Below are 14977 nucleotides of genomic sequence, written 5' to 3'. Positions count from 1 at the left end.
GCCACAACAAAGCTAGAAGGAAAGTGAGTATTTGACTTGCATTCATCAGGTGGACAAAAGCACATGAATGCCAGTGTGACTTTCCATCTGCTGTCCATGTTAGCCATAACATCTTTATAAATTGATAATGTATCAGGACTGTGTGTTTTTTATGCTTTTTGAAGGGGTTCTTCTGCCCCCAAAGGCAAAAAAATAAATAAATAAATAAATTAATACAAGGCTAAAAACTACACCCTACTTACGATCGACCCTGCTGCGAATTGTTTATGCCCTGAGGCTTTTAACAACTGAGACAGATTGTCAGTGGTGATTTGCGATTAGTATGGAGCTGACTTATAGCAGATTCCTACTACGGATGTTTAGCACAAACACAAATATACACACACACCAACACTGAGCTAAAGTATTTCTCATAGATTGTAATACCAAGGTCAGGTTGTGTATGTCTCCGCTAATCAGCTTGTTAAATCTCAGCTTCTGACACATTTTGCATTGAAACAAATTATGATCATTAAATTATCATTAGTTGACCTGCAATGGCTGTGGTTTAACACTATCATATTAAAACAATATTGCATTATTTTTAAAAAAATGTATGATCCCTGTGCGTTTGAGTTGAATAGAGTGAACTATACAACATTACACCAGGTTATAAAACTGGATTTTTAGCAATCTGCATTTTGATGTTCCCCCTACATCTGGAACATAAACCAAAAGTTGTGGCTGCACTTCAGCTTGGTGTTTTAGAGTTTGTTGGAAAAAAATCATAGTTAAGAATAAAGTCTATAAAACTTCTTAAACATACAGTATAGTATTGCTTCCCCTGACATTCAAAAACATTGTAATTTTTTCTCTCCTCCTAGGACCGTGTGGTGGTGGAGAGTTCTGATTGGCTGGCGGTGGTTCCATATTGGGCAACATGGCCCTACCAGACGCTGCTGTTACCAAGACGACACATCCTCAGAATCAGCGATCTGACAACAGATGAGAGGGAGGGTGAGTGTGTGTGTGTGTGTGTGTGTGTGTGTGTGTGTGTGTGTGTGTGTGTGTGTGTGTGTGTGTGTGTGTGTGTGTGTGTGTGTGTGTGTGTGTGTGTGTGTGTGTGCAAAGATACTGACAGAGTGAGTGACTTAGAGAACAATAAGGCAATTTAGAGTAGTCTAAGGTGACTCAGCCACTCAGAGGGGAGCCTGCAGGTTTTCCCGGCCACGGCCCCTCTGGCGCGTATGCATCACCTTCTGTGGTCACTCACAGCACATTCAAGCCTCACATTTTGTTTCAGACCCTCCGTGAGCTTTCACTTCATGGAATGGTGTTTATGGTGTTTAAATATATAATGGTAGAAATTTATATTTACCTTTACAAGATGGGCAAGAGTTTAAATCAATGGATGTTCATTGTCAATGGAAGATGTTTGGCGTCCAGCCTGTCTCCATAGCTAAAATTGGGCCAATTAAAGGATTTACATTTAAGTTTACGGTGGTTGCATGCATTTGTATCCCTGTCAGCCCTCACTATATTATAGAGTTTACAAACCCATAAAAACTTTACACAATAGCAAAAAAAAACCAAAACTGAATATTACGTTCAGTTCACTCCCTTCCTAACATTATGGAGTTTAAATCACTTTGGCAGATGTTGTCATTGTCAGAAGATTAACTCTCTGAAATCGGGGTGATCTGGTAAGATTACCTCCCACTCTCCTTCAAGGGCAAACACCACTGCATCTACAGATTAACTAAGGACTCACTTGGAAGACTTATGCTGACAGGTTAGAGTCTGTTTAGCTGATTGAGCTTGTGTGAAGTCAATGTGCGAAGCCCACAGCACATAGATAAGAAGCTCCAGCGGCTAGGTGGCTTCTGAGACATAGCCCATCACATCTATTTCAAACTAAACATGGGAGAGGCATCAACACAGAATGACAAATCAAAATCAGCTCCTGCCGTCAGAAGATTCCAGAAAGGATGATGTTTATGTGGTCTGACCTCAATGCTTCAAGCCGAATCAAACTGTGAATTCAGAATTTATGCCTTTAGTTTGCCTGCAGCCAGTAGAACAACAGGTTGATTTGTTGATGCTCGTGTCTGATGACTGAATTATCAATTAATCACAGTCAAGAGTTTGCTCAATCAAAGTATTAACCGATAATGTGCAAAGCTGGCCCAACAGTACTTATGTATCCCAGAGACACCAGCTCCTGGGGGTATTTTCTCCTGGTTTTCAGCAGATACCTGTGGTCTACTACCACACGCAAAACTTGGAGCATGGTCGTGTGGACCATGACGCCTGAATTAGGTCTGGCCACTTGTCAAATTATCAAAACTTTAAGTAAATATTTTGTTATTTTGTTGCATTTTATTTGCATTATTTCATTAATGACTAATTTCTATAATATCCAATTGATTTGGGTTGTGCTGTAAATATCACATATCATGTGTTAAATTAAAGATTCAAAGCAGGAAAAATATGCTTTTTATATTTTGAAAGCTTTTAATGATTTATTGTTTTTTTTAATTGTGGTAAGAGATCAATGGACATTGCTTCAGATTTGAATCCCTATTTTGATGCCTTCTATCCCTCCAGGATTTGTGTGTAAGAAAGAAACTTGTTTATGTTTGTGTTTATGTGATAACAGTATGCACTTTGCCTGTCTGGTCTGTCTCACTTGTTCATCATGTATTCAGGTGCTTCTTTTATATTTCATTTCCCCTCAAGATGAATAAAAGTTTAATCTTCTTTTCAATTTCAGCTTTTCTAGCGGTATAGTCCTCTCTCACTTTTCAGTTACTATTTTTCAGTTTTTACTCTTACATGTCCTCTCTTCAGCCCCCCTTCCCCATATCATTCATTATTAACAATATTCAATAGCAAATATCCTGTTTCTGCCTCCTAGTCACCTTTGTATTGTTTTTTTCCCCATTTCTCTGTCTATCTCTCTGTTTGTCAGGTCTGGCTGACATTATGAAGCGACTGCTGACCAAATATGACAATCTTTTTGAAGTCTCTTTCCCCTACTCCATGGGCTGGCACGGTAAGACAAAAATGGGAGAGCAGGAGGGTTAGAAAGAAAAAGTTTTCCTATAAATGTTGTAACCTGTTTAAAGTCTCTTCCGTAGAGTGGCAGACGGAGGAAGGGACAGATGGAGGAAAAGATTAAAGATAATTTTTGTCTAAATACATGACAATCTGTGGATTGGTGGACTGCCCAAAGTGTACTGCTAAAAACTGGAAACTGTTCACATATCAGGCCAGCTATAAGCTAATGCACTTTGTCAATTTAGTATGTACTTGAGCTCCGCTGACAGTAGTCTGAAGGCAGGGTTCTTGTCTGTGGCCGTAAAGTGCAAGAGTCAGTCGTCAGATATGTGAAGTTGAGTCTTTTCACAGTCAGGATTTTAAAGTACTCCTAAACAGGAATGACAAGTGATAAAGGTAGAGGACATGCATAAAAATGTTGTCACAACTTACCTGAAGCTTTTATGACTGCTCAATACCCCGCAGATTTTTTAATACACTAAATCCCTTTCATCTCCACTTATCATATGTCTCCAAGCAACAGAAAAGATGCAATCTCTCACTTTTCTCCTTGGAACTTTCTCACTCTTATGCTCTTCTCTTGCCATTTCCCATTCCTCTTCTCCATCTCTTCACGCACTTTCCTTTCTTTATTCCCTCTTTCACTCCATTGCCATCCTTCTATCCCTTTTCCTTCTTTCTTTTTCTCCTTTAAGTCAATTTTCACTCTGTATTATGTTGTTTACCACGAGATCGGTTTAATTTTACATGCAGAGGGGTTCTCATCACATCTCCCACCATCCTCTTGTCTCACCCGTTAGTGTCTTTCCAGTCTTTTATCTCTGAAGTAATTTTACATTAGCTCACATTGTGCACCAACATGGCATTAATATTACATATGAATATTGATTGTCCAATGCCAAGGGAAAAATGCATGTAGGTTATGGTGCTGCATTTGTTCTCTACAGGTTAAATAACTCTTGCTGCATTTCCATCATGTCTGCTGCAATGAACTAAGAAATGAGAAACTCTCAGCTTTCAGTGCACACTCAGACACATCAGAATATTTACTCTTTTGTCTCTTATGTAAAGCCGGAGTTTTCAAAGGTAAAGAGCACTCATGGTGTAATTCCAGGCCTTTACCATCAATTAAAGTAACCTGGGGAAACAGAAAAACTGCACAATGGATATATAAATGAGAAAGAGGTCAAGGAGTTTTAAAAAGCGACATTGACTGAACAGGCACCTGGAAATACATATTAAATTTCATGTTATGTAATATCATAATTTGAACACTGAAATCAGGTTGTGTTTAAACTCGCATGAGTGCAAATATTTCTAAAAACATGAATTCATTGATTTTTTTTTTTTTTTTTTTTTTTGCGACTTGTTGGCAGTGTAACAAGCTGTAAAAACAATATTTCCATATAATCACTTCATAAAGTGATTACTAGCAAGTTGTTGTTAGCATTCATTCAGAGTAATGTTTCTTTACATCCTATGAATGTTAGTCCAATATTCAATCTCCGTATTGCTCTGTTTTGGTTTCCACCAACTCCTGAGAAAAAATATTACTTTTCCTTAGCGGTAAATGCTCCGCTATGTTCACCAGCTAGTAGCTGCCTTTGTCTGCCTACTGTTTGGTGCCGAGATGTTAGAGTGAAGAGCTTGTTTTTTTTGTTGCTGAAAACAGTTGCCTTCTGCTGTTTGAATAGTTACTGATGAGCGCACCGAGTCATCCAAAACAGTAAAGTCGCAGCCCTTAAACAAAAACAATGAGCCGAAACACACTACAAGACTCCACAGAGATAGGGGCATCACCATTAGTGGCACCTTTTAACATTACACAAAGTGATTTGATCCAGTGTTAACATAAAAATATTGATTGGAGTAGCTTTATTGTAAATTAATTTTTAACCCCAGTGCTCTGAATCACTTCTTTTAGCTGGATATTTTACACTCTAATTAAAAGTTTGCTCCTTTTATGTAAGTTAGATGTGTCCTTTTCCTGCCTGTCCTAGGTTTGTTTTATATTTTTTTTCCGCAGGAGATGACTCCTAAATTCCTGTCCCTAGAGCAAAGTTAAACAATCATTTTAGACAAATTGCAAGAACGTATTGTTCATGTTTTGCTCATGTCTGGTGAACTGGTCTGGCGTGGTCTGTGTTGTTACCCTGTTGTCAGAACTTGAGAAATAACTGAAGTATCAGAAATGTACATTTTACATCTTAAACATTATATTAAGCTTAATAATAAAAAACTGGGGTTCATGAGAATTTCAGCCTTATTATTCTTATACATACATGTATGCCTCCACATCATTCATTCCAGTGTGTTTGTGTCTCATGGATGTTAGCGCTCCTGTATCAAGTGAACAATCAGCTTTCAATTGACAAAAGAACAAGAAATCACATTGGCTAGATACACTGGTTTTTAGTGCTTCAAAGACATAATAGCTTGAGGGGAAAAATGTTATACAGCGATTGTAGTGAGATTGATATATTATAGGGATTTGTATGAATATTCCTTTGTCAGCATTTTTCTTATGAAGCTACTTAAAGTTATTTAGCATTGTAAGTGAATAAACTTTTACAGTAGGCCAGTAGTTATAATGTAGGCACATTAACATTATGTTATTAGGTTTCTACTTTCATTGCTTGTAACAGGTTCTCATCTGCTCATGTGTCTGGACCCTGCACCCTTTTTCCTGTAGCTCCCATTTTGCATTTTTTCATCACAGACCACAGTTCAGAGTAAAAGGAGCTAGTAATGAGAGAGAGAGAGAGCAAGTGAATGAGCAAGCAAACATACAAAATGCTGGGTGCCTGTCACCTTTGAAACAAGGGCCAAATAACTTTTTCATTTTGACGGGACATGCAGAGTGATAAACACATTTACATAGATCTCAGACAATAAAATCCGAAAATAAATCTATTTTGAAATAACATCCGTCAAAACACTCAAGATGTGGGTGTGAACCTTCTTTCAGTGATGGCCACACGAACATTTAATTGGCCTGCTGTGAAGAGCTGCTTGCACAAACACACACCAGACTACAAGCTTTGTACAGAAAGGTGTTTGCCATCCAGACAGCTGTGCCTCTTGTGCATCTAAAGCTCAGCACAGACATTTTCTGATATTTACCTGCACTGAAACAGTGAAGGAAATACCTTTTGTGGGCAATGTGAGAGAAAAACCTTGCAGCGGGTTCAAACTGGAATAAAGGTTAGCAGAGTGCGGTGATGCGATGAGTGATGTGTGACAGAAAGGAGAGCGCTGTCATCATGGCTGAGTGGTCAGACTGATACTTCAGGAAGCTAAAGGTTGCAAGTTCAGTCCCTGTAGCAGCTACATTCTGCTGAGTTGGTTTAGAGAAAGGAAATCTCACTGCTCACTGGCTGTACATCATTCTGAATAAGAATGACAGGCAAATGCCAGAAAATACACAACTAGAGTCGAATCTGGAAATATAAACAGTACAGAAAGGAACTAGATTCACATTCAAGATAACTTGAATACATGATTAAACGGCCTGTTTTTCTGACAGAAGGGTTTTCACGATTTTCAAAACCAAGAACCGTATACTTCTTTCTGACCACGCACTGATTATATCCTCTCATCTATTTCAGAGAAAGATCTGTATGTTTTGCTAACTCACTACCTGGGTTGCCGACCTGCTGCTGTCAGTCTGGTGCTGTTTTTTTTTTACGTTCAGAGCAAGGCAGCCCACATGAAAGATAATTTATAAAAGGAGAGATGCTACACTCCCACTCAAACTGTAGTGTGGAGAAAAGGACAGAGGGTATGAGAGGACACATTCATTGACTTTCTTCTTTTTATTCTATCAGACTTCAAATCTTTGAAGTAAAATCTCCGTCTAAAGTTGCCTGTAGGGAAGGCTCCTACAGATCTTGAGTTAAGTTTTGGCTTCTATCTTCTAGTAGAAGAAAACTCAAAAGCCATGTTACAGCAATGTTTAGAAGGTCATAGACAGGTATTCAGCAGGTTTGCCTTATTTTTTGTGGCGAACAAAATAATTTTTTTTGACAAAGCTGTGGGAAAAGTGGGGGGAAACATTGTAGTAAACAAGCACACACCGACAAAAACAAAACAAAAAAAACCCCCAGTATAACCAGATTATTATTACAACCAACCAACGATGGTGGGGTCATAGTACACAAATGTCAGTTTCACACTACATCTCTATTCTGAGTTTTCAGAGTAAACCTGATTATTAAATTACCATTGAAATATTACAGTTTGGTTTAGTAGCAACCGTCTATTCCTTGTTATTCAAAACAGTGAAGAGAGTGAAAGAAAAGTGTCAAGAGAGTGAGAGATGCAGGGAGGAGACAAAAGAAGAGGGCTCCATAAGAAAGAAAATCACCAGGAAAGAGGGTGAAGCAGCAAAGTTAATACTTACTTTGGAGTCAAATATTAAATCCAACTTCAGCACTTTATAAAATGATTATTAAAGCATACAGTAGTTTGGTATAGATGTTACACAGAGTGCCATTGTTGAAATTTAAATCATGTTGTTTATTGATACTGTGCCCATGTTGTTTTTCCTCAGTGTATTGTTAATGTCCTGTATTGTTTTTTTTAAAGCAATGTGCCAAAGCCAAAGACACTTTTCCTTAATGTCAATGATCAAGTTCCCTAACTAACTAACTAACTAACTAACTAACTAACTAAGATCTTCCACAGAGCGTCCATAGATATCACATCACCTTAACTGAACTACAGTGATGTTGCCTTGTCCAAAGTGAACTACCTTATGCTTTGTCTGGCCTAGCTACAACAGCTACTGAAAGCGGTGCGAAGTGAGGTTTGCCCATATTCATTCTGCAGGGATTCGCTTCTCTATGTCAAAAAACCTGCGGCTACTATTTCCGTCTAAAATCCCTCACACTGCTGTCATCATGAGACATGTTAACTCTCAGAAAAGCACCAGTTTTTTTTTCGTGGCGCATCCAATCCCAAGTTCAACACATCTTGGATACTGTACCCTGACCTTGGTGCGTCCAGTGTGATGCTACACTACGCATTATAGTCCGTTGAGTCTCTGTGCCAGCCACCCTCAATTGAAACAGAGAGGAGGAGAGCGGTTTCAGAAATAACGTACACCACTACACAATTCTTCCAATGGATCAATTAGTTTAATATGCCATCTGTAGTGTGAATAAGAGCTAAATATTTAAATTAAAATGGAATTACTTCCCACTATTACAACAAATAACCCTAAATATGGACTGCCAAAGCTGTTTCATGATCCTCTAACAATCTGGAGAACTTTCAACTGCCAAAATAATGGTGTTATTTTAACCTTATCAAGAGGGATTACGGGAAAAAACAATGTGCTGTAGAGCTAATAGAACTAATCCACTGTGTATGTCACACATACACACATGCTGTAGGCATGCTGCACACACTGACCACCTAATTTTGGAACATGCATTCTTATCCACATACACGCATGCAGAACTGGTTCACACAGTGAGTTGCTTTATCACCTCTTCTGTGTTTTTGCTTTATTTTAGCTCATTTAGAAGCTTTTATTTAGGGCTAGGCTTATTAGTGGCAGAGTGGAGAGGGAGTAGTGGTTGGATGGTGTTGGAGTCACCTGGGAAATCAGGGATTACCTGCTTATTCCTCAGAAAGATTTGTCTCTGAATGCTACACCAGTAACTGTTACGAAAGGTGGTCCCCTATCTAGGAATATCGTAACTTTATATGTTAATTCTATAATTATGCACACACTCATATGGCCACACATTTGGGGAAAAACAAACACACCCAAATAGAATTTTCAACTACGTGATTGTCCACTAATAGGAGCATCCATCTCTATTCATTTCTTATCTAGACTCATTAATCTTTGCTTTGTTCTTCCTTCTTCTTTTCCCATCCATTAGTTTCCTTTATGTCGCCCTCCTGTCGTCTCTATCCGTGTCTGATCAGCACCCATTGCCAGGAAACTGACTCTAAAGGAAGCGTTCTCATCATCAATACAATATCTCCAGGGATCCATTTTTTTAATGTCTTTCGTGTTTTTTAAGAGAAATGTCACAGCTGTTACTTCTTCCCTGATCACCTCATTACCTTCTACTAAGATCAGAAAGTGAAACAGGCAACAAAGGACGTATTTAAATGATAAGTCACAAATCACTGAAAATGTATCTTTGGTACTGACTCTCTAAAGAGGATTTAGAGACTTGTGTAATAATACAATTTTTCACGTTTTTGTGAAGTTACACATGCAGATGGTGACAAAGAAAAATATATGTATATATGTGTGTGTGTGTGTGTATATATATGTATATGTATATGTGCATGTATATGTGCATGTATGTATATATATATGTATATGTATGTATATATATATATATGTATGTGTGTGTGTATATGTATGTATATGTATATGTATATGTATATATATATATATATATATATATATATATGTATATGTGTGTATATATATGTATATGTGTATATGTATGTATATATGTGTATGTATATGTGTATATATATATATATATTGATATCAATTGATTGATTGATATATGTATGAATGTATATATGTGTGTGTGTGTATATATATGTATATATATGTGTGTGTGTGTGTGTGTATAACCTAAAATCATAGGGCATTGTATTCTGTAAATTATACAACATTGACGATCCTTAGACCATTGATTTAAACAAAAGGAGAAAAAGAGAAACTTTTAATGGAGGAGAAACTGGGGAATGGGGAGTACTAAAGCATTTAATATTATTACAAAAGTTCTGTCTTTTTCTCCTGAATGAAATTGAAAAGTTTGAAATTAAATTTTCACATTTTTTGGCTTTTATCTGTTACACAGACAAAATAGCACAAAGACAATGTTCTTGGCTACAGTACTAAAATCTGAACTGTTGCTGTCTTTACCTACAGTTTATTACAGGTGCCTTCATTTAGAAGGACAAACAAACACCTTCATCAGTGGTGTCCGGTTATAGTGTCCAGTTACCAGAAAATGCTTGACACCTGCAAGCTAATCAGAGTGGATTAGAGTGGGGGCGGTCTGGTCTGCAGCTTAAAGAATTTAATGAGCAGAGGGCCTTGTTCATGTGGTGTGGATTGCAAAGAGAAAATTAGCTCCTTCTATCCTGGCTATGCATATCCTCGTTTAGCCATTAGTGATTGATTGTGCTATCAGTCTGTTCTTGCGTGTGTGTGTGTGTGTTTTTTGTTTTTTGTTTTTTTTTGTTTTCTTTGTCTACCTGTCCCCCTGTTTTGCAGAGACATGAAGAAAATAAAGAATATTCTGCAGGATGAATGTATCGCATTTTAGGAGTATTAGTGTTGAACCACACATAATACATAACAAGGTGTCCTGATAAACGAATACATAGGAGCTGTTGTGCTTATACCATTACCCCTTACCACAGGCATCCCTTTTTCCCAGTTTGTTTTCAGTCACTTTAACCAGTGTTTTGGTCCAATGTTTTGGTCTGTTTCACTTGTGAAACATAACCGGTAACATTGCACAAAGTCTTTGTTGCTGTGTTTGCCTGCAGTTTAACATACCTTACACACTGATTTAGAACAGCTGTTAAACTGAATGGTACTGTGTTTGAGGTCAGATGGAGGACAATGAGACACTTGTGAGCCAATAAGACATGAGTATGGTGTAATGGGGTGGCTGTAGCTCAGTTGGTAGAGAGGGGTTTGCCCTTAATCATAGATTTGGTGGGTCGGTTCCTGGCTCCTTCTTGGCCACATGCTGAAGTGTCCGTAAGCAGAACACTGAACCCAAAACTGCTCCTGATCTATGTGCAAAAAATGTAAATTACTTTGGAAATGAATGTAATAATAAATGGTGTTTGATGTAGATTATTAAGTAAATCTTTTGAAATATTCTCAAGATGGATATTTAGGAAAAGACAGGGTATTACACACATCAGAAGTTAGGTTAAATTGAATAAGCTTCCAAAGTCTTTGCCAATCAGTGTAGCCGAAGTGTCTGATTGATTGACTTTCTCTCCATTTAAAAGTTCCTGTCCCAGTCCTTTGCTGTGTCTCCACTCAAATGTCTCCCCCCTCTTTATCCAGGAGCCCCTACTGGCCCCTATTTAAAGGAAGACAACTCCCACTGGCAGCTGCATGCTCACTACTACCCTCCGCTGCTGCGTTCAGCTTCAGTTAAGAAGTTTATGGTCGGGTATGAGATGCTCGCCCAGGAGCAGAGAGACCTCACCCCTGAACAGGTGAGTAATATAACATACTTGTGTACAAACACAACTTTATGCAGCACAGGGGCTGACATGGTCTGACAACTTACTGTACATAAACATTCATTCTTCAAGTAAAACTGTTATATAGTAGTGAGATTTGAGATATGAAGTTACTGTTATTGTCTTCACAAAGAGGATTTCAAGGCAATGCAGCTTTATTTATAAAGCACATTTCAGGCACAGAGGGAATTCAAAGTGCTTTACATAGACAAAAGCATTAGAATTACATTAAAAAACAATAAGATATAAAAACCAGAATAAAAGCAATTTAGACAGAATAAAATGAGATTTAGAGAAGAAATATTTAAAAATAAAATTCATAAAATTAAAATAAAATCCAAATAGACAAAGATATAAGTAGACGCGAGATTCAGTTATAGTGCAGTTCCAAATGCAACAAAGACTATAAAAGTGTAGTAGAGAAACCATTCAATCAAAGGCACAGGAGAACTGCAAAATTTTTCATTTAGATTTTAAAGGGACTAGAGTTGGGGCACATTCAGCATCAACATGAAGTTGGTTCCATTTGTGTGCAGCATAGCAGCTAAAAGCAGCTCCACCATTTCTGGTTCTGAATTGTGGTACCATCAGCTGACAGCTTCCCAAACATCTAAGAGCTCAACTGGGTTTATATTCTTCAAGGAGATCAGGAATGTATTGTGGCCCCATATTGTTAAGTCATTTATAAACCAGTGGCAGCACTTTAACCCTATTCTGTAGGTAACTGGACAGGAGAGATGTGCTCATTGTCCTAGTTCTTGTTAGGACTCTGGCAGTAGTGTTCTGAATGAGTTGAAGTTGTCTACTGGCCTTTTTGGGAACACCTGACAAGAGAGTGTTATGATACTCCACCCTGCCGGCAATGAAGGCATGAATGAGGTTCTCTGAATCTTGTCTGGACATGAGGCTCTTCTTGCTCTTGGTTTGAGGTGATAAAATGCTGATTTAGTTTTATTGCCTCGATGTGGCTTCTGAAACTCAGATCAGAGTCAATTAAGACACGGAGATTTCTGTCTTGGATTTTCGTCTTTGTAGTTTTGGAGTCAAGCTGAGTAATAACTTTCATTATTTCCGCCTTGTTTATTTAATTCAAGAAATGTAATTGCACCCAGCTATTTACTTGCTCTAAGAACTGATAGATGGAGTCTAAGCGGCCATAGTCTCTTGATGAAAGAGCTAAGTACACGTGTCATCTGTGCAGCTGTGATAAGCAGCGTCAGTCATCTATGATTTGACCAAGTGGGACCAAGTACAGGTTGAATGACAGCGGCCGTAGAATTGAACCCCGGGGACTCCACACCAATGGCAACAACATAACCCCTGCCTTAGAGATATGATCTGAACCAACTGAGGAGTGTAGCTGATAATCTCACCCACTTCTCCAGTGTGACAAGAAGTATTTTAGGGTCCACAGTATCAAGCAGCACCAACACTGATGTTTGACCTAAATCAGTATTTAGACGATTGTCATTTAACATCTCAGTGATGTGATGTTGTCTGAAGCCAGAATAAAATCCATCTAAAAGGCAATCTATAATTACACAACTGTGTCTGTGTGGCTGCGGCAGTGGTCTGGTTCCATTGTTTGACATGGATGAATTTATGGCTAGCCTTGAATTTCAACAAAAAAAAGAGGAGGTCGTTACGCCTATTGAGAGACATGAAGTCAGGGGCTAGCCGTACTGGGGTATTAGTTAGCTTCTCAATAGTGGCAAACAAGACACAAGAACTGATGATACTCCTGTTGATGATGTTAGAGAAAAAGCCTTATGAGTATGAAACCTCTATTTAAAGATCTCATAAAGACTGCATTCTCTTTTCTTACTTGTGACAGCCTGGGTGTTTCTCTAGGGCACTTGCCACAGTTGGTCTGTGGCTTTCCAGTTGTAATGGCATCAGTTAACTTTCAGAGTTTTACAGTTAACATTATCAAAAAGCAAATCTGACACAGAGATAGCTTACATAAAAATATAAATAGTATGTTCATTTACCTACCTTTTTTTTTTTTTTTTTGACTGAAGCTGATCTTGTTTGGGTAACAGGAGAAACAGTCATATCAGAGAAAACACAGAAATGGTCAGAGAGGCCTAAGTCCCTGACAACAGGCCCATCAAAAACGCTGACCTTCTGCCAGCACACTAATTATAATGCAAATCCGGGATTGCAGCGAATCCCCTCTTTGTCCCTGCATTTCTCATTAGTACTGTATAAACCTCAATGTTGCCCTGTCTTTGTATTTTCAGGCTGCTGAGAAGCTGAGAAACCTGCCAGAAGAGCACTATAAAACCAGAGAGAACCCTGACAAAGGAGGAAGAGAAGATAAAGACGTTGGAGGGAAATAGAGGTCAAAGTGAAACAACTTGTGTGACTGATAGAAGAGTGGGAGGAAATACACAATTGGGAACCCAGCTTTATTTTAATTACAGTATACATTTTGGAAATATTTTTTGGTTTCATTGCCTCTGTTTTAGAAGTACAGTGAAAACAAAATTAAATTTTTTTCAAGAGCCTCTACCAACACAGACTTAAACATATTCTTATTTGCACAGTGTACGGTACACAGTATGTATATTTTTAAAATATATTTCTGTGTACACAAAGCACGTACTGGGCTCCTTACTGTACTTATGAAATGGACTTAAAACAAAATGCGCTATGGATCCCCGCCTCCATGTTTTGGGGAGATAATGAAAGAACATTCTTCTTTTCTTCCCTGCTGTCACTTCTGTTGAATTTAAACAAACTTTGCTTGTGGTTTGGCTGTGTTGCAAAGCTTTCAACCACAAAGCGTTTTCTTCCAACAACACAATTAGTTATTTGTGATTCAAATGAATGTCTTTGTTTCTTGTAAACTTTTTTACATGGAAAACAATTCTTGAATTGGTTAACTGTCAGCTTTCAGGCTCAAAAGGTTTGAGATTATGTAACGCTTATTTTTGTATAGAAAATAAATGATCAAACAGACATTCAAGGGCATATTATTCTGAATAAACATCACTTCATTCATGCACTCTTAATAGGCAACTAACAGTTTTGGTTTTCTTTTAACATGAACAAACCCTTGTCAGGGTTTGAAATGCTTAAAACATACTGATTATAAAGTTGGAACATGTTGAGAGGAAAATATAGAATAAAAGCTAGATTGCTATAGTTTCTATCCAGTTTTATTATCGTTTTAATGTTTTTACATTATTATGATAACAACTTATGACCAAAATGGTAAGCAAGGAAGTATACCTTGGTGTACTCTGGCAGTATGTACACTACACTACTGCACTGACAGATGTGGTACTTACGCTTATTCCACGCTGCACCTGTCAATGCTGATGCAAAATGATGATGGATCATAAGTGTTGCAAATTGTCATAAGGGGTATGGAATGTGTGTGTGAACGCATGGGTTTGAATGTTTCAACGCCATGGAGGAAGAAAGACTCTGAGTTTCATTGTTTCTGAAAAAGGCAGAGTGGCAGAGGTGGACTGTTCCAGTACCATGGAGAGAGAGAGAGAGAGAGAGGGGGGGGTGAATGTCGCAGCCCCATGGACAGAAAAAGACTGAATGCATGCTTTGAAAGTCAACATGTAAGGGAATAGATAAATGGCTAAAAACAAGTTGAGCATTCACTTGTGTCTATCAGGTGATGGCATGCAAATAAAAAGGCCAAGGTGACTCCTGACATGTT

The 14977-nt window shown here is 38.1% G+C and overlaps 1 protein-coding gene across 3 annotated transcripts in view; it reads left to right on the top strand.

Moving 5' to 3' along the window:
- galt (galactose-1-phosphate uridylyltransferase) overlaps positions 1-14309 on the top strand; it is a 34240-nt gene extending 19931 nt beyond the window's left edge. For 2 of the 3 annotated variants that reach the window (XM_040157250.1, XM_040157251.1), the window contains 4 exons: positions 864-996; positions 2951-3034; positions 11114-11268; positions 13539-14309. In XM_040157250.1, the coding sequence (XP_040013184.1) occupies positions 864-996; positions 2951-3034; positions 11114-11268; positions 13539-13637 (471 nt within the window). In that variant the 3' untranslated portion in view covers positions 13638-14309. Of the gene's footprint in view, positions 1-863; positions 997-2950; positions 3035-3119; positions 3364-11113; positions 11269-13538 lie in introns of those variants that run through there. The other variant, XM_040157252.1, reaches the window with a different exon arrangement.
- The last annotated feature ends 668 nt before the right edge of the window (positions 14310-14977 follow it).

Source organism: Xiphias gladius, chromosome 20, assembly GCF_016859285.1.
Source record: "Xiphias gladius isolate SHS-SW01 ecotype Sanya breed wild chromosome 20, ASM1685928v1, whole genome shotgun sequence".
Taxonomy (NCBI): domain Eukaryota; kingdom Metazoa; phylum Chordata; class Actinopteri; order Istiophoriformes; family Xiphiidae; genus Xiphias; species Xiphias gladius.
This window is presented reverse-complemented; position numbering and strand designations above follow the sequence as displayed.